The sequence below is a fragment of the Polyergus mexicanus genome, unplaced genomic scaffold (assembly GCF_030449975.1).
Source record: "Polyergus mexicanus isolate NDT 795.1 unplaced genomic scaffold, iyPolMexi1.0 SCAF_11, whole genome shotgun sequence".
In the NCBI taxonomy this organism is placed as follows: Eukaryota; Metazoa; Arthropoda; class Insecta; order Hymenoptera; family Formicidae; genus Polyergus; species Polyergus mexicanus.
This window is the reverse complement of record NW_027223331.1, coordinates 7648528-7665926: the sequence shown is the minus strand read 5'-3', so window position 1 is coordinate 7665926 and position 17399 is coordinate 7648528. Positions and strand designations below refer to the sequence as shown.

Here is a 17399-nt window from a genome sequence, read left to right as displayed (position 1 = left end):
CCGTTCCTGCCGTTCCTGTCATTTTAAATTTGAGTTGAACTATATACAAAGCTAAAGATTAATAAAAGCTCGTATAGGTTTAACGCTCCTTCTATGAAACATGTCAATTCATGTTACTGTGAGCGGGAATCCTGTAAATATATGTCGTGGACGAATGGTACTGTCAGATCTAGATCAAATCAAGAAGAATGAACGTGATCGTCGGCGGAGGTTACGCCTGGAGCAGGTATACTACATGTTTGTTCGAAATTTATTAATTTACTCCAGTTCGAAAATGTAAATAAGGTATGAATCTGTAATTTGCTACAAGTTTCTGAAAATCTATAAAATTGAATTGGATTTTCTACGCGATAGTTGTAGTCAGTTATATCGCGCGCTTGACGATATAAATATTAGTCAAATGATGTAAAATTGTAAAATGACATGTTAAATTATTATTACAGGTCCGGCAACAGTCAAAGGAAATGTCAAACCGAATTATGGAACGTACTAAAAAGATAAAGAGGGGGTTGGAAAAAGATAGTAGATCAGAACTCGAGCAGATGCATGATAGAAAGATTATGGACTTACAACAGAAATATGAGGAAGATCTGGAAGATATTGGTCAAGCTCATGCCCTTGCTGCTTTGCAACCAGATGTGAACATAATAATAGAAGAAGAAGAAAGGAAAGATAGAGCTACAGCCTTAAAAAGAGGAAAGGATGCTGTAGAACGTATGAAAGAAATAAAACAGAAAGATAGCGTAGAAGCAGCTTATCAAGAAAGATTACGTAAAGTGCGAGAAGTAGAAAATGCAAGGGCTGCAATGATAGCTAAACTTCCAAAGTCGACATCATCTGAAGAAAATAAAAGGACAGAAATAAATTCTTCCCAAGAAGATACAAATGAAGAAATCGTTCACAAAATGTTAACTCCAAAGAGAAAAAATAAAAAGGTGCTCCTAAGAAAGTCACCTAGAAGAGCAAAGAAATCTAATTCAAAAGAACAGAAAATATCATCACCGAAACCAGGTCCTTCAGGATTACAAAAGCAATCTGTCGTACAATCTCATAAATCACCATCAAAAAAAAAAGAAGATAAAGTTGATCACATTGAATATATTGCCAATGATATAAGTGATGATCAACTACCACGAAGATCAGTGCCAATTATAAGCAGTACACAAACTGAGGCTGAAAAAGTAGCAAGATACAATCCGGAAGATTATACACAGAATATGTCAGATAATACAAGCAGTATCAGCAGTAGTAGTTCCAACTCAACTAGCGACGATTCGTCATATTTTTCTGAAATCACAGAACAAATCACATGTAACAAAACTCCAAAGACATCTTCAACAGAGAGTAAAGTTCAATTATATGATCATAATATGCATCAAAGAAATGTCTACAGGAGACCTTCTGGTATAGTTGAAAGAATCGATAGTGGAAATGAGCCAAATGCAATAGAAGCAGCACAAGCGATAGAAGATGCAGAGAATGTAAAAACATACGTATCCGAAAGCCGTAAATTAAGTGCCCAACGTCGCGGTGAAGATGCGATTTTACGAGAAAAAGTGCAGAAAGATTTCCAGGCATTCATGCAGAATCTAGATCATCTTGCACAAGAAGAGCGCAGATTAAAAGCTAGTCAAATTCAGTCTACTGAAGAAAGTACACAAACACGATTACATCAGAGAAATAGATGTCAAGAGGAACATCAAAAGAAATTGAATCGCGCAGGTAAGCAAATTTTTGGTACAGATAGTGCATCAGTTCAATATCCTCATCTCATGGAAAGAATAATCACTTTACCAATGCAAAAGAAAGATAATGCTGTACCGTATTCCATATGGCAAGAACCTCATCTCATTGATGAGGAAACAGACGTTTGTCATACACAACCGGATAAAGATACTGAAATGTCGCGGGAAGAACAAATATTGGATATGCTGAAAAAGGTTGAAAGACAAAAAAGATTATTGTTACAGGAATTTGGTGCAAGTTTGCCAGATGATATATTTAATATCAGTATAAAACCGGTTTTTGAAGATAAAACGCAGGCAAAAACATCGAAAGCTGCCAAGTCTTTGTCACCTGAAATTAAAGTTATAAATATGTCTAATAGCAATAAATGTGTAAGGAAATATCATAAGGTGAGAAAGCCGAGTAAATCGCCTATAAAAAAGATTGAAATTGCTGTACAGGCAGAGCTAGACAAAACTGGTCCAGCAGAGAATAAAAGTGTACAAGTGGAATTGCCTCAGAAAGACACATATATACCACTTTCTAGCAGAGATGCACCTGCACGAATACCTCACCCGATTGAACCAAAAATTACTATCATCACGCCAGAGACAGATGATAGTAGTAATGATTCAACAAGCTCTGAAATTAGTGGGATGGTCATTGAAATCGACAAGAAAGAAGTGGTTGTAACACCTAAAAGAAGAAAAAGCAGCATATTAATATCGAAGCGACTATCGCCTCGAGTTTATCAGAAGATTCGCTCAACGTCTGTTAGTTCTAAAGCAACATCACCTATGAAGAGGTTCTCGAGATCTCAGTTAGGCACTCGTCTGACTAGTCCTCAAAAGAAGACGAAATGCTCAGATACACAAGTGGATACAGCCAGTAGAAGAGTCGACATACATGTGAGTAAATCTGCATTCACCGATGACACAGACCCATCGCAGGAAACGAAAGTATCGATAGACGCCAGTGCGGAAAGCTCGCAAACGTTTTCAGGAGTGAACGATCAAGAACAAACTTCGGGTAAACCATATCGAATTCGCACGCAAATGAAAAGATGGATTCGAATAAAGGATACTTCCGATACATCGACATCGTTCGCAAGTCCACCACCGGTAAAGCCTAAATCGATGTTTGATGCTTTAAGTAATGTTACACCGATTTTGGAGATGTTAGATACTCCAAGACCTGAAGAATTGAGGAGATTACGACAAGAAGTCAGTCCAGTCTCTACACCGGAAACTCCTTCGCCGCGTACAATGATGATGCCGTCAAACATTCCACATCGCGATAGAATCAGCAGAATGCTTAGATACAATACGAATGATTCACAAACCAATGATAGTACTATAATTTCATCGATACAAAACGATCAATCTACATTAACAGATCCATCGGATGCTTGTCAGCGGAAATCGACAGCATCGGAACACTTAGTTACTCCTATACAACAACCGTCAATATCACCCAAAGTCTGTATATGCAAAAATCCCGAATGTAAACTGTTACATACAAAACTCGACGATATTCACGATTATGCACTGAAGAATTGTCCTGAAATATTACAAAAATATGAAGATTTACAAAACTTGTGCACAGAAAGAATAGCATCTTTAACTGATCTCATTGAAAAAGTACGAAATGAACAGAAAGGTAAAGTATTAAACAAATTAGTTTCATTAAACATATAATTCAGTTTTAATTATCTGCAATATAAGACATTTTTATATTGTTGCGGGTACAATGAATACAATGAATTACTTTAAATAATTAACTGCTACTATCTAATTGAATAACATATTGAATCATATATTAGATGTATTAATTAGAATCATATATTAGAATGTATTAATAGAATATTGTTTTGGCATATTTATTTTGGAATATTGTAGTTTGAAATAATATTACATATACATATTACAGGTATAGATCTTTCGCTAATCAGTCCAAGCGATGAAACTAGCTTAATGCAACTACCTACATCAAAACCGGCACGCGAAGATGCGCAAGCAGTGCAGAGACTGATTGAGAGTATAGAAGCAATTCATGCCCAACTTGCAAAAACCCTTCTTGAATCACAAAAAATTATAGGCAGCGAAACAATTCCAAGAGATGAACCTTCATGTGAAACAGGAATCCAAGCAGTCACTTCTACTCCCAGAAGTAAATCAATAGATACAGTTAAAGCATGTATACAGAAATCCGAAATAGTAGAAAGCAAAGCTAAGCCAAAGATTATAAGCAATGAGAGAGTTAATATACAACTTAATCGATTTAAAATGCAGCAAAGACCTCAAGCAATGTCGACAACAAAAACGTCAGATCGTAATTCTTGGCCTCCGTGTACATTTTCTCTTCACGAAGAAGAGGTAATTGAGAAATTGTCGAAAGAAATTTTGGAACAAAGTAAGAATATGGACAAGACAAGCACCGCCTCAAAAGAAGTTGATGAAATTTTTATGCAACATAAAATGTCATCTTCTAAGAATATTAGTCTTAAAAATAACATGTCATTAGAACATGAAAAGAATAATAGTATTACAAAAAAAGTTACTTCTACTCAAGAGGTAAATGAAATACATTTTTATTTGTGTATATGCTACATACTTAAAAATATAAATGTAGAAATTTATTTACTTGAGAACGCAAATATATATATATAAAAAAAAAAGTATTTAAATATATGAAGATTATTTATAGTAATTTATCATAATTATATATATCCATATATATTTAATACATATTGAATGTTAAAAGAAATAATCTGAAAACATATTAGAATATTAATTAATATTATTCACAAGTAAACGATTTTGACATATAAATATCATTTTACACTGTGGATATTTTTTTAGATAACGAAAGAACATGATTTCATTCCCATATTAGCTGGTATTCCCAAAATACCGCGCAATCATGGAATTGTGACATCGATAAGTACAAGACCCAAACCACCTATTACATTGTTAAATGGACCATACAGGTAAGATAAATCTAATAATTCTGTTTAATGCAAATGTTCTAATTATATTTTTGTTTTAAATTAATTATTTCATGAATCATTTTTTTTTTTATTTTAATCCAAACATAGGCCAGAATTAGAATCATCAGGACATGAATTGTCAACGATAGTGGAATTTGATACAACAGATACGGTTAATAAAAGTATTAAGAGTCCGGCAAAATCTAAACCATCAGTGCATGTGGCTCCTTTATCCGTTCAACAGAATCAACATTCTTCGGAGAAATCACCAACATCCAGCGTGAAACGTTCCGATGAAACACTGCTTTCTGCACAGAAATCACCGAAAACTACAACTATCTGTAAATCTCCTGAAAAGATAAAAAGTACAGCTGATGGTACAGCAATAAAAACTGAAGCGAATCGAGAGCGTATGCTCGAAAAATGTAATAAACCATTACAATGTAACACAACCACTGAAGAACCTACATCTCAAGCAAAAGATAAACTCGGTTCTTCTATAAGTACCGATTTTAATAATCCACATAAAGATAGTAAACATAAAACAACGTCCACTAGTTTATACAGTTTTTCCGGATTGTCTGGCATTTCCGAAATAATGAGTTCTCCGTCATCAGATATTTTGAAACATGCTTCATCTCCAGAAGAGATGGAAATTGCTTTGAAAAAACTAGGTTTGGGCTGGGCTGTTACGACACTAAAGAAAACCCGAGAAGCAAGTGCTCTTAGTTCATCTTCAAATTCGGATGTTACACCAATAAATACAGCTAGAAGAATGATTTCTCCTACTAAGAAACAGCATGATCCAAATGGTCTCCCTGATATCAGTGATGTGTCATCGATATCGATTAAAGAAGCTAGTAAAAGCACCGAGCAAGCTGTGCTATTAAAAGGAAGAACTTCTACACCTAAATTTCAGAATTCAAATTCCAATAGCGAGAGATCTACTACTACAAATACATCAGAAAGCATTCAAGATCCAAGTGATAATTTAACTGTACCTAATGTGTCACTTATAAAAACTAAATCTGATAAGCAACAAAAACCCTGACATATAAAGTATTTTATATATATAATTTTATTAGTTACTTATTTTTACAGATATATATTATTACATTTGATGGGATTTTTTTTATGGGAGATCAATTTTAAAATAGGGACCATATTCTCAAATATTAATACATAAATCATTTTTATCTTAAATACAACACAACAGTGTGTATATGACTATAATGAATAGAGTGCTCATATTTTTGTTACAAATGTAGCTTGAAATAAGAGAACCATACATTTCTAAACAATTTAAAAGACTAATAAGACGTCCAATAAATGAAATTTTTGAATATCTGTTGCATTAAAAATGTAACAACAAAATTACATTTAATTATAGCCAATATAATTTTTTTTATATCTTTATAATTTCTTCATAAAAAGTTGACTTTTTTATTGTATATTAATTTAATTATGAAGTAATTATACATAAAAATGAAATACTTATTGGTTCTATCTGTTCTAATTGTATATAAAATTGAAAATCGTGAATTATGACTGCTATGTTGAAATTGACAAGGTATATTTTTTAATAATTTAAAACATGAAATTTTCTGCATAATTGAAATATTTTGTATGTTACAAGAAATATGTAAAATTTACGACTAAGAGCAATTTTAAATGTTAATGATTTATAGAAAATTACAATTTGTAAAATAGAGAAAAATTATAAGATACAAATATTTTTAAGAAACAGAAAAATATATATTTTTTCTATAACATGTATATTTCCTATTTTGTATTTTTTTTTGTATTTTTTTGTTTATAACAAATATTTTGTGTGTGCGCGCGCACGCGCGCGATATGATTTTACAGATTTTATCTCTTATGCGTTTTTCCTTTTATCTTGATTAATTTAGAATTTAGATATAGAGATGTAAAGATTCACGTTGCATTTTGAAGCACACGTAAATGAATATGTAAAATTGTGAAAATTCGAACGGCGATTCAAAAATATTTTTAATAATAATAACGCAGATGCAAATAATATCAACAGAGAATTAATTATAAAATGCTTTATACGTACATATCGATAGTGATCGTACATCAATTGTATTTCTGTTGTACTTTAGCGAGACGATAAATGGCGGGAAGAGAATCCCGAAAACGGACACATACGTCGATACCGAAATCGCAATGCACCATCCTATTGACAATATCCCATCGTACGCATTTAATCCGTTATGACGAACGTCTGATACTTTGCGAGAGATAATTTTTCACACGCGAAATTCACTCACTCTTGGACGATAACGATTGCGAGAAACACGGAGCGATTCGAACCGTTGTCGCGGCGCGTTTTCCACCTGGTCGCGGTTCGAGACGATATTGCGATTCTCGAAATATACCTACATATCGATCATATGAAAAAGGCTGCCAACCGGCTGAACTGCCTGTTGCAAACTTTCCACCTATCTATGGCTACGGTCGGGAAAACGCTCCAAATGCTTCGAAGCGTTTGATTGACCAATCAGGACAAAAAGAGTAAATATTTCTTTATTCTGATTGGTTAATGCAATACTTCGAAGCATCTCTAGCGTCTTCTCGACCGCAGCTAATCTTTCTTTCTACAGTATAAAACAATAACAAATTAATAAAAATTATTCTATTATTGATAGAATAACGTTAGAAAAATGCAGATATATATATATATATTAAATATAGTAACAACATGGCGCATAGCCAATCAGACTCCTTGTTTCGTTCTTCAATTGGTGGACTTTTCTCTAAAATAGCACCTATATATTCTTTCTTGTTATTTTCTTATCTTATGATTTGCGCTACTTCCACTACACATCGTCGATAGCGCTGGTTTCATTCGCAACAACGAGCAACGAGTTATATAGGAAATAGGAGACCGAAGCGAACGATACACTCAGTGGCGATAGTGTACACGAGAATGTTGTACATCGTGATGGTATACGTTTTTATTCATGAGGTTCTTTGGGCTTTTTAACGCAATAGTCACTCCTGTTGTCACGCTTGACACAGTCGCCGAATAAAGATCGTGAGAGCCAGAGGAGAGCACGCATCAGCCACGAGATTATCACGAGTTTTGTTTAGTGCCAAACTGTGACGAACGCTAAGCGATTTAATTCACTGGCTACGCGAGGAAGATCCGTATCGAAGAGAAAGAGCTATTCAATGTACAGTGTGGTCTGATCGGGACGTCAAACTTGATAACAATTCGCAGACTCGCTGGATCCACTCACACATAGCCGTCCCAGCGATACTTTTTTTTAGCGGGTTCGTTACTATCCCGTACTTCAGTTATTATGTCGGTAAATTGGAAAACTACGAGACGGTATTTATTTGGATACAGATATTGAGTAGCCTGAGAAATGAATTTCATGTTGCAATTGCCGGACGTGATTTTAGAAGTATACGGTAAGTTTAAAATGCAGTTATTATTATTTACTCAAAGCGGATAAATAATCACATAGAGATACAATGTTTGTTATCTTTGAAAAAAAAATGACCATTAATGACAGGATATTTGCATTTATAATACAATATGATTAACTCCAACAATCGGATAATTCTCAGGAATTCTTATAATGTACACGCATGTCACATATTATCTCTTGTGAATCAAATTTTTTAATCTTCACAGATGTTGCAGAGAGAAAGCAATAAATTTTAAAGAGGGGACAAACATTAGAAACATTTTAGTTACGTATATATTTAACTTTTTAAATGCAGATCAAACTGTCTTTAAGAATACTGACCTTGAGACTAATATATCTATCTATCCCTTTAATGTTTTTTATTTACAATTGTGTTTATATAATTATAAAATATTTAAAACATTACTTTTAAACAAAGCATATTTTATTTAGTATAATTATTGTATTAAAATCAGTTTTTCTTGCTATATATATAGACAACAATTTTTGTCCTTGTGTTTTTAATTCGAGTAGATATGATAGAACAATACTTAAATTATTAATACATTTGATTTATGAAGAAGAAAAGAATATATTTGGTATCTTCTAAAACTGAACTTTTTATGGTTACTCTCTCTCTATGTCTCTCTCTGTCTCTCTCTGTCTCTTCAACAGTCATCTAAAATTTTTGATATTGCAAAATTGTTTGGTCTATAAATATAAACAATAATGTAAAGGAAAAATACTATTAGAGGAAGATAAATACATACATGATAACCTATATATATTGATGATACATTTGACTTGGATAAAGATCGGATTTACAATAAATTTTGTGCTAATCTTAATTATTTCAGACTGAGACTGTATAAATATATATATATATATGGAATCAAAATGGCACGTAGACGTAAAACCGAAGTAAAAGCATCTGAAAAATTATCCCATAAATATGTACCTGTGCGTAAATCTAGCAGACAAATAGCTAAGAAACAATTGGAAGAAAAGAAAATAAATGGGAACATTTTGGAAACACCTTGCTCAAACAGTTTTGAAAATTCCAAGTCTACCAACGAAAATCATAGTAGAGTTTTATCAAAGAAGAATCAAAATTCTCAGAAGAAGCATAGTAAACATAAAAGTACTTCTAGTAACAATCTAATTGTAGATAAAGAGGATATTGTATACAATACTTCTCAATACAAACGGGACGCGGGTGAAAGTGATAGTCAGGATTATATAGATAATATAATTAATGAATCAGACAAACTTAGTCCAGAAGATGTACGGCAAGTCGTTGTCGGTAATCCAAATCCAAGCAATGAGTCTTTGCCTACATCCGCGTCGATACCAGCCGAAGTAGAAATGTGGTCAGAAGGGGTCATAGAGGAAACAATAATCTGTGAAGAAATGGAAATGGAAGAAAATGTTGCGGACAATAGTTACACTTTACAGGCACAGGATAATGTTGTGGTTGAACAAGTATTACTTGTTAACGAACCTACTTTGGACAAGAATTTTGTGGAATTTACTGTGATACAAAATGAAGATGAATCCATGGTGATAACATCTAATACAGAAAATATTTCGAACAATGAATATATTATTCAAGAAAATTTTAATAGTGTACATAATAACGAATTGGAAAATTCCATATCAGCTGTGCATATAGATGAATCAATAACTTCAAGTGGTGAAAATTGTAATATTGTAGATTCCAATATAGATAGATCTTATATCAACAAAAAGAAAATTGTATTAGAAGATCAAGGTAAAAAACAAAAGAATCATAAAACTATTTATGATAAAATAAGAAAGGAAATTTCAGAGTCAATATCTGATAAAGTTCGTATGTGTTCTATCAAAGAGAATTCTGGCATTTCAAACAAGGAAGTTGATTGCAAACAGGAAAGCAAAGACTTGAAAGCAAAAAGTATACATGCAGATTTGTCAAAAGAAGATACATTTAGTAAAATAGATAATGAATTGGCGAATATGCAGATAAATGAATGCTCAAAGGAAATACAGAAATTAGTGAATGATCTCTCTAGCGTGGAAAGTATTGACTCTCCAGTACAAACTTCTTTAAATATGGAAAAATTGTCCCCTATAAATATTGATGATGAAAGCAGTTCATCAATATTAGATAAAATGGAGCAATTACATCGTCCTAATAATTCTGTTACTTCTCATATAACAGAAATATTTTCGAAAACAATGGAACCTAATAACATTATTAAACATCAAGAACAAAATATATTAAAACCCAATTCTTGCGATGATAAACTTCAATATACAGATCGAGTTTTATTAAAGTCAAAAAACATACAAGATAAGAAGAATATAAATCAGCAAAAGAATCCTGAACATTTAACAACTATAGATGAATATCAAGATAGTGAAGGAGACAACAGCAAAGTTGATTGCGAAGATATGAAGTTATGCAGCAGTAGTGAAAACAGTAATGACACATTATTGTCGCTTACCAATTACAAAGGACGTGAGCTTGATGTAAAGAACACAACTGGCAACACAAGTGATATTGACAAAAAAATTGAATTCAGAGGTCGTAGTGGAAGCACTGATACAACAGGTTCTGAAAGTGGTTCAAACAGTTCAGGCGTAAGAAGAAGTAGTAGAATTCGATCTATTGGATTGATGAAACAAAGGTATGATATCAAATAATTTGATCTTAAAATATTAAAATTATAGTAGATAATTTTTTTATTATTATTAATGTAATAAATATAATGTAATAATCTTAATAATGTAATAATTAATCTATATATTTCTTATATAATTATTTTTTATATATTAATGAATATAAATATTATTTTTTAAAAAAGTTAAAATTATGATTTGTTTGGAGATGAATATTTCTTTAAAATAATTTTCTAATTATGTTAAAAAAGTTTTTATGTGTAAAAAAATCAATTAATTTTTTTAGATCTCGTGGACGTGGTTTAGTTACAAAACCTAACATAGATATCTCAAAAGTAACTCTTCAGCAAGAAAAAGATAAAATAGTTAATAATATAAATCCTTCTACTACTCAGGAAGTAAAAATAGATAATTCTGAGAGGCAATGTGATAAGGAAAATAATTCTAGCAAGATATCAATGTCGCTTGATATTTCAGCACCTTTAAGTGCTAGTTATAATATCACAGGATATGATTCTGACTCTTCAAAGCCAGTTAAAGTAAAATCCCGTTGGCGAAGATCAAGTGAACTTGAAATGGGTGGATCATGTGCAGGCTTTGGATCCATCATTGCTCCTACATCAATATTTGGATCATCCGTTACACTTCCATCTGAATCAGGACGTTGTGCACCAATAAACACAGGGGAATCGAATACGTCATCAGAATCAAAACACAATATCATTAGCAAAAATGTAAAACCTTGTACAGAAACAGAGCAAGTTAAAGATACATCAATGACATCCAATAATGTTTTTACCATTGTAACAGTACCACAAATTCCAAAAACTATAGGAGCTAAAATTTTGTTACCAATGGTTATTGAAACAGAGGATAGAGAAATGGAAGAAAGACTAAGTCAATTTGAACATCTACGCGAAAATTTGTATCTTACTGAAAGGTATATAGAAATAGAATTAAGAACTCTATATATATATATAAAACATTAATATTGTGTTCTTTGCTAAACATATGAAAATATTGTTTCTAATAATATTCACATAATATAAATTTGTGTATAAAATATTAAATATTTATAAGTAAAATATATATATTGTACACACACACACACACACACACAATATATATATATTTTACTTATAAATATTTAATATTATATATATATATATATATATATATATATATATATATATATATATATATATATATATATAAAAGTGAAATATATTGTAAAAAATATTAAATATTTATAATATTTGTTACTAGATATACAAACAAGGAAACTAAAAGAATGGTTTGTGATTGTTTTTTAACTGAAGAAGAAATTGAGAGGGGAGAACTTGGTTGTGGAGAGGATTGCCTTAATAGACTTCTCATGATAGAATGGTAAGGATTTCACTTTTAAAGTAATAAGAAGTCAGTTTTATAAATTATGTTTATACATTGTATAAAACAAGAAAAAGAAAAAGATAAAGATGTTAAAATAATAAAATAGTAATAAATAAAATAATATTTCTCTTTAAAGGAATGTAATACAATATATACAATCGAATATATTATATATAAATCAATTATATAAATAATTATTAAAAGTAATAAAAATCAATTATATAGATGTAAATAGTAATGTTGTTTTCGAATTTATATCACAGTGGAACTAGATGTGTAGTAGGTGATAGGTGTACAAATAAAAGATTTCAAAATTGTGAATATGCCAAATGTGAAGTATTTCGAACGGAGAAGAAGGGTTTTGGTTTACGTGCTGTTGTTGATATAATGGGGTAAGTAAAATTTTGAATCAATAAAATATATGAATATGTATTCTACTGAAACAGGATGAGAATGATGGAATAAAAGAAATCTTCATATTGTGTTTACAATTACAGGGGCGAATTTATAATGGAGTATGTTGGTGAGGTTGTAGATCCAAAAGATTTTAAACGTCGCGCTAAGGATTATTCTAAAGACAAAAATAGACATTATTATTTTATGGCACTGAAATCCGATCAGATTATAGATGCTACTATGAAAGGAAATGTATCTCGGTTTATCAATCATAGTTGTGATCCAAATGCAGAAACGCAAAAAGTAAATTTGTGTTTTATCTTTTGCAAGCTAATAAAAATAATTTTTTGTAGATATTTAAGTTTATAATATCTTAAAATATTACACATTGAATAAATTTTTTAGTGGACAGTAAATGGTGAATTACGGATAGGCTTTTTTAATAAAAAATTTATAGCTGCTGGTGAAGAAATTACATTCGATTATCATTTTCAGCGTTATGGGTATGTTTTTTTATGATATAATTTTATATTAATAATTATAAACTAATTTTCTACATATATGGATTATATAAGTTTATATTTCTTTTTACTTACTTTTTTTTATTATATATTTAAATATTAGCAAGGAAGCTCAAAAGTGTTATTGTGAAGCACCAAATTGTCGAGGCTGGATAGGCGATACACCTGAAGAAGAGAAGGAGAAAATTGAAAAAATTGAAGAGAAACGTGAAAGAGATACAAAGAAGAAGAAAGAAGAAAAGAAACCTGTTGATTATATGGAAGATGAGGATGTAAGTATTGCAATTAATAATATTATGAGTATTATACATAACTAAGCAATGTAATTTCTTTACTTTGTCCTTTTTTTGTTTTATTTTAGTTGGAGGAAGAAATGGACAAATTGTGCTCAGGTGGTTTGAAAAATCGTGTGCATACATTAACATTAAGCAGATTAATGGTTCGTAGCAGAGAATTAAAACACAGGACACGCCTGTTACGTCTTATACAAAGCGGCGAACAACCCTGTCGAAGATTATTTTTGGATTATCATGGATTACGTTTGATTTGGAGTTATGTTATGGATATTGCTGCTAATGAATCAGAAGAAGCTCAACAATTTCGTTTAGAAGTGCTAAGAACTCTAAATACACTGCCAATACCAAACAAGACAATGTTAATGGATAGTAAAATATATGGTGTAGTTGAAAGATGGGCGAAAAGATTATATCTTTCTCCAAATGCTGATTCGCCAGAGGATGATCAGGTTAAATCAAAGACGACTTGTGAGGAATTAAATAGTAATTCCGATAGCAACGAAAAGAAAAATCCTGATGAACGTCTGAATGACATTCCAGATAAACGTAATAATAATATCGAAAATTGTTTGGCAGTTAATGAAGTTAAATCAGAAACCACAGATCAGAATCTTATACCTGATTTGGCTTGTAGTCTTCTTGCTGAATGGTCGAATCTAAAAGAAGTTTTTAGAATACCGAAAAAAGAAAGGATTGAACAAATGAAAGAGCATGAAAGAGAAGCAGGTTATTTTCTACAATATATTAACAGAATTAAAAACTAAAAAATAGTAAGATTTATTAATGTATATTTAACATTACTTTGATTTTTGTTGCAGATCGAGGATATAGAGAGGAATTGGAGAAAGAAGAAAAGAGAAGCACATCGTACGATAGGTACATGTTTGTATATTTCATTTATATTGTTGTACTTATGCACATTTTTTTGTGGTGCTCAATATATATAATGTGTGTATGTATAAGAGTTAATAAATTAAGTTTAAAAAATATTATTAATTGATTTCATAAACTCTTAGGCATAGATCTGATAGATACAATCGAAGTGAAATTGACAAACGTGGTGACAGAAGACGAGGACGAGAATCTCCAGAAGCTGAGCATAATAGAACAAAAGATAAAAGAATAGAAGAACGTAGTCTAGTTCCTATACCACGGATGACAAAGTACGAGCGTAGACAATTATTTGCATTGAAAGTCGCGAAAGAAGAAGAGGAAAGGCAACGTCGTCAACAGCAAGAATCATGGCAAGAGCATGAGAACAGATGTTTAGCATTGGGTATAGATCCCCATACTACTGCCATGGTTGATCCTCAAACTGGTTATCCTGTTTTTTATAATCCGACATTAGGCCAATGGCAGCATTATCCTATTCAAGGTCATATTTATTATTATATTCTGTACAGAAACATTCATTTTTTTAACAATTTTTGTAATAAAAAATACAAGCATTTATATATTTTTTTAAACATTTAATAGAGAAAATGTAAAATTCTTTTTATAGATGGGGGAGAAGCAACGCAACAGTGTACTCCTGTATATGTAGGAAATGCTCAGTCTACTGGTATAATAGGCCAAAGTCCTCATGTACTATCATCAGCAATGACAACCGATATATCGTCCGGAATTACGACTGGCATTCCTCCAGTAGCTTACTCGTTAAGTCAAACTCCTGTGTTCAGTCAAACATCTTCCTATTCTTTGATATCGCATCCGCAACCGTATTCCGAAGGGCAATTATCTCTTCCAAATAGTTTAGTGGCTGTTCATGGCGGAACTCCTCCTATATCAATTCAAACGCCTCTTTATAATCACGAAAAATCCGCAGATGAACAATTTTCTAATCATACATCCGCGGAAAGCATCAGTACAAATCGACCGGCACAACTTGAAATTTCACCGATAGATTTGCCACCAAAATGGAAGAGTGCGACAGATAGTAGAGGTAGAACATACTATTATCATCTAAAGGAAAGAATATCGCAGTGGCTACCTCCACCACCCGATCATATCGGAGTACAACCAGACTCATCGTCTACTTCGGAATCTAGCGAAGAATCTAGTTCATCCAATGAGGATGACGAAGATATCGATGATGATCATAATGAAGATCAAAGAAATGATGACATGGAGACAAACAACTCTCTAACAGAAAGCCTTTTACCTAGGCCAAATATATCTAAAAAATTAGATATTCAATTGATCGGAAGTTCACTGCCGTTGCCGGAATGTAAAAAAAGAAGAGATGGTTTGGTCCAAGAAAGAATTATTAGTGTAAGTATCATTAAATTTTTTATATTTATTTAATGTTGATATTTTAAAAAACCAAAATTAAACTTCTTTTTAAATTATAAAGAGTTAAAATTTAAATGAAAAAATTTGTTCCACCTTATGTGTCATATATTAAACTTGTCAATTCTAATATAAGCCTAAAGATTTCCATAGTTTTGCAATTTTAATTAATCTACATTTACTATAGCCACGTAGAGAAGAGGATCGTGTTGATCATAAAGCGTATAAAGAAATAAAAGAGAAATTACGACGGCAGAAAGAAAGAGCAAAACTAAAAGATGTTGAGAAGCTAAAGAAACATAGAAGAAGTAATAAATCGAAATCTCATTCGCGACATGGATTAAGCAAGTTGCAATCAACATCAACTGAAATGTATCCTATGAAGTCTGAAAGAAGAATCAAGGAGGCATTCAGAACAAGTATGGCTAATGTGATGGTTCACTTCTTAAATCCATATAGGAAAACTGAATGTAAACAAGGTAGAATTACTAATACTGAAGATTTTAAACATCTAGCTAGAAAGGTACGTTGAATTTTTACTATCATAATAAATTTCATTTACGATATGAGATTATTCATCATTGTACATTTTATTACAGTTAACACATTTTGTACTTGCAAAGGAATTAAAGCATTGTAAAAGCGTGGATGAATTACAATGTAATGAAAATGTTATACATAAAGCAAAAGACTTTGTACGTAAGTATATGAGCAAATTTGGGGCAGTGTATCAGAAAGGTACAGATGAAGATTAGCTGCGTAATTTATAAAATAAAATTGTTATTTATTGCACGCAAGTTCTTGTACTTCGACTATCGTGAAATATATTTAGGTATGTATGTAGATACATTTGTAATTGTACTATTGTAAAATAGGCAAATTTTTGTGTGTATATGCGTGATAAAAATTTTTTCATGAATTAGCAGTTAATAAATTAGAAAATTTTTAATTTTTTCCATACACATAGTTATGTATAAATTTAACATATATTCATTTATACATGCTAACTCTCTTGCACATATGTTATACCTTTTATAAATATTGTAACTTATATGCCAATACAAGTGTAAAATATGTACTCTGATATTTGTATAAAATACCATTTTACCTACCTTTCGAGTACAATCTATTATAAAATTGATATACTTGATAAATATTTATTTGTATAATGTCACAAAATAATTCTCTTGTAAATAATATAATTTTTAACTGCTTCATATACATACCGAGTTGCTGTTATATGTGCTTCCTTACTTGCATAAAATTTATAAAAGCTGAACACAAAATGGAAGACAAAATATCTTGCATTTACAAATTCAACTTTACATCATCAATATTCTGTCTACATGGTACAAAAATTAATTCTGTGATGCAAATTTTTTAAATGGAAGCAATGTAAAAAATTAAATAAAAAGAAGTCTGCTTAACATATAGTTAATATTCTGGTAATTATATATTGTCAATTACAATCTCTATTTTCTTAGTTGTGTTCACACAATTATATAATATCTTATTGTTATTAATTTTTTTAATTTTGTACAATGCTGAATATATTCTTTATATAAGATACTAATGATAAATAATTTAATAGTATCAGTAATAGCTGATTATGTGTAGATTCTGTAATTTAGTGACACTACATTATATAACATTATACAATAACATACATATAGTGAAATGAAAAGATATATTTCTT

At 31.1% G+C, this 17399-nt stretch overlaps 2 protein-coding genes across 2 annotated transcripts; both read left to right on the top strand.

The window, feature by feature from the left end:
- The first annotated feature begins 4 nt into the window (after nt 1-4).
- LOC138937712 (serine-rich adhesin for platelets) lies at nt 5-5990 on the top strand. The gene is made up of 5 exons (XM_070304241.1): nt 5-226; nt 444-3384; nt 3655-4298; nt 4587-4714; nt 4823-5990. Exons 1-5 carry the CDS (start codon nt 101-103, stop codon nt 5763-5765), a joined length of 4782 nt encoding a protein of 1593 aa, XP_070160342.1. The 5' UTR covers nt 5-100; the 3' UTR covers nt 5766-5990.
- Nucleotides 5991-7566: 1576 nt separating this feature from the next.
- Set2 (SET domain containing 2) lies at nt 7567-16747 on the top strand. The gene is made up of 14 exons (XM_070304086.1): nt 7567-8152; nt 9009-10820; nt 11099-11752; nt 12079-12198; nt 12465-12593; nt 12699-12900; nt 13003-13100; nt 13222-13390; nt 13480-14140; nt 14233-14290; nt 14431-14789; nt 14916-15685; nt 15891-16226; nt 16303-16747. The coding sequence occupies exons 2-14, from the start codon at nt 9049-9051 to the stop codon at nt 16456-16458; spliced, it is 5484 nt and encodes a 1827-aa protein (XP_070160187.1). The 5' UTR covers nt 7567-8152; nt 9009-9048; the 3' UTR covers nt 16459-16747.
- The last annotated feature ends 652 nt before the right edge of the window (nt 16748-17399 follow it).

Bases quoted from the DNA above. Each gene is read 5' to 3' on its own strand.
- LOC138937712 (XM_070304241.1), top strand. From the start codon at position 101: ATGTCAATTCATGTTACTGTGAGCGGGAATCCTGTAAATATATGTCGT. The intron at 4,299-4,586 runs GTAAATGAAATA...ATATTTTTTTAG, and splicing joins AAGTTACTTCTACTCAAGAG to ATAACGAAAGAACATGATTT. The intron at 4,715-4,822 runs GTAAGATAAATC...ATCCAAACATAG, and splicing joins TTGTTAAATGGACCATACAG to GCCAGAATTAGAATCATCAG.
- Set2 (XM_070304086.1), top strand. From the start codon at position 9,049: ATGGCACGTAGACGTAAAACCGAAGTAAAAGCATCTGAAAAATTATCC. The intron at 13,391-13,479 runs GTAAGTATTGCA...GTTTTATTTTAG, and splicing joins ATTATATGGAAGATGAGGAT to TTGGAGGAAGAAATGGACAA. The intron at 14,790-14,915 runs GTCATATTTATT...TTCTTTTTATAG, and splicing joins GCAGCATTATCCTATTCAAG to ATGGGGGAGAAGCAACGCAA.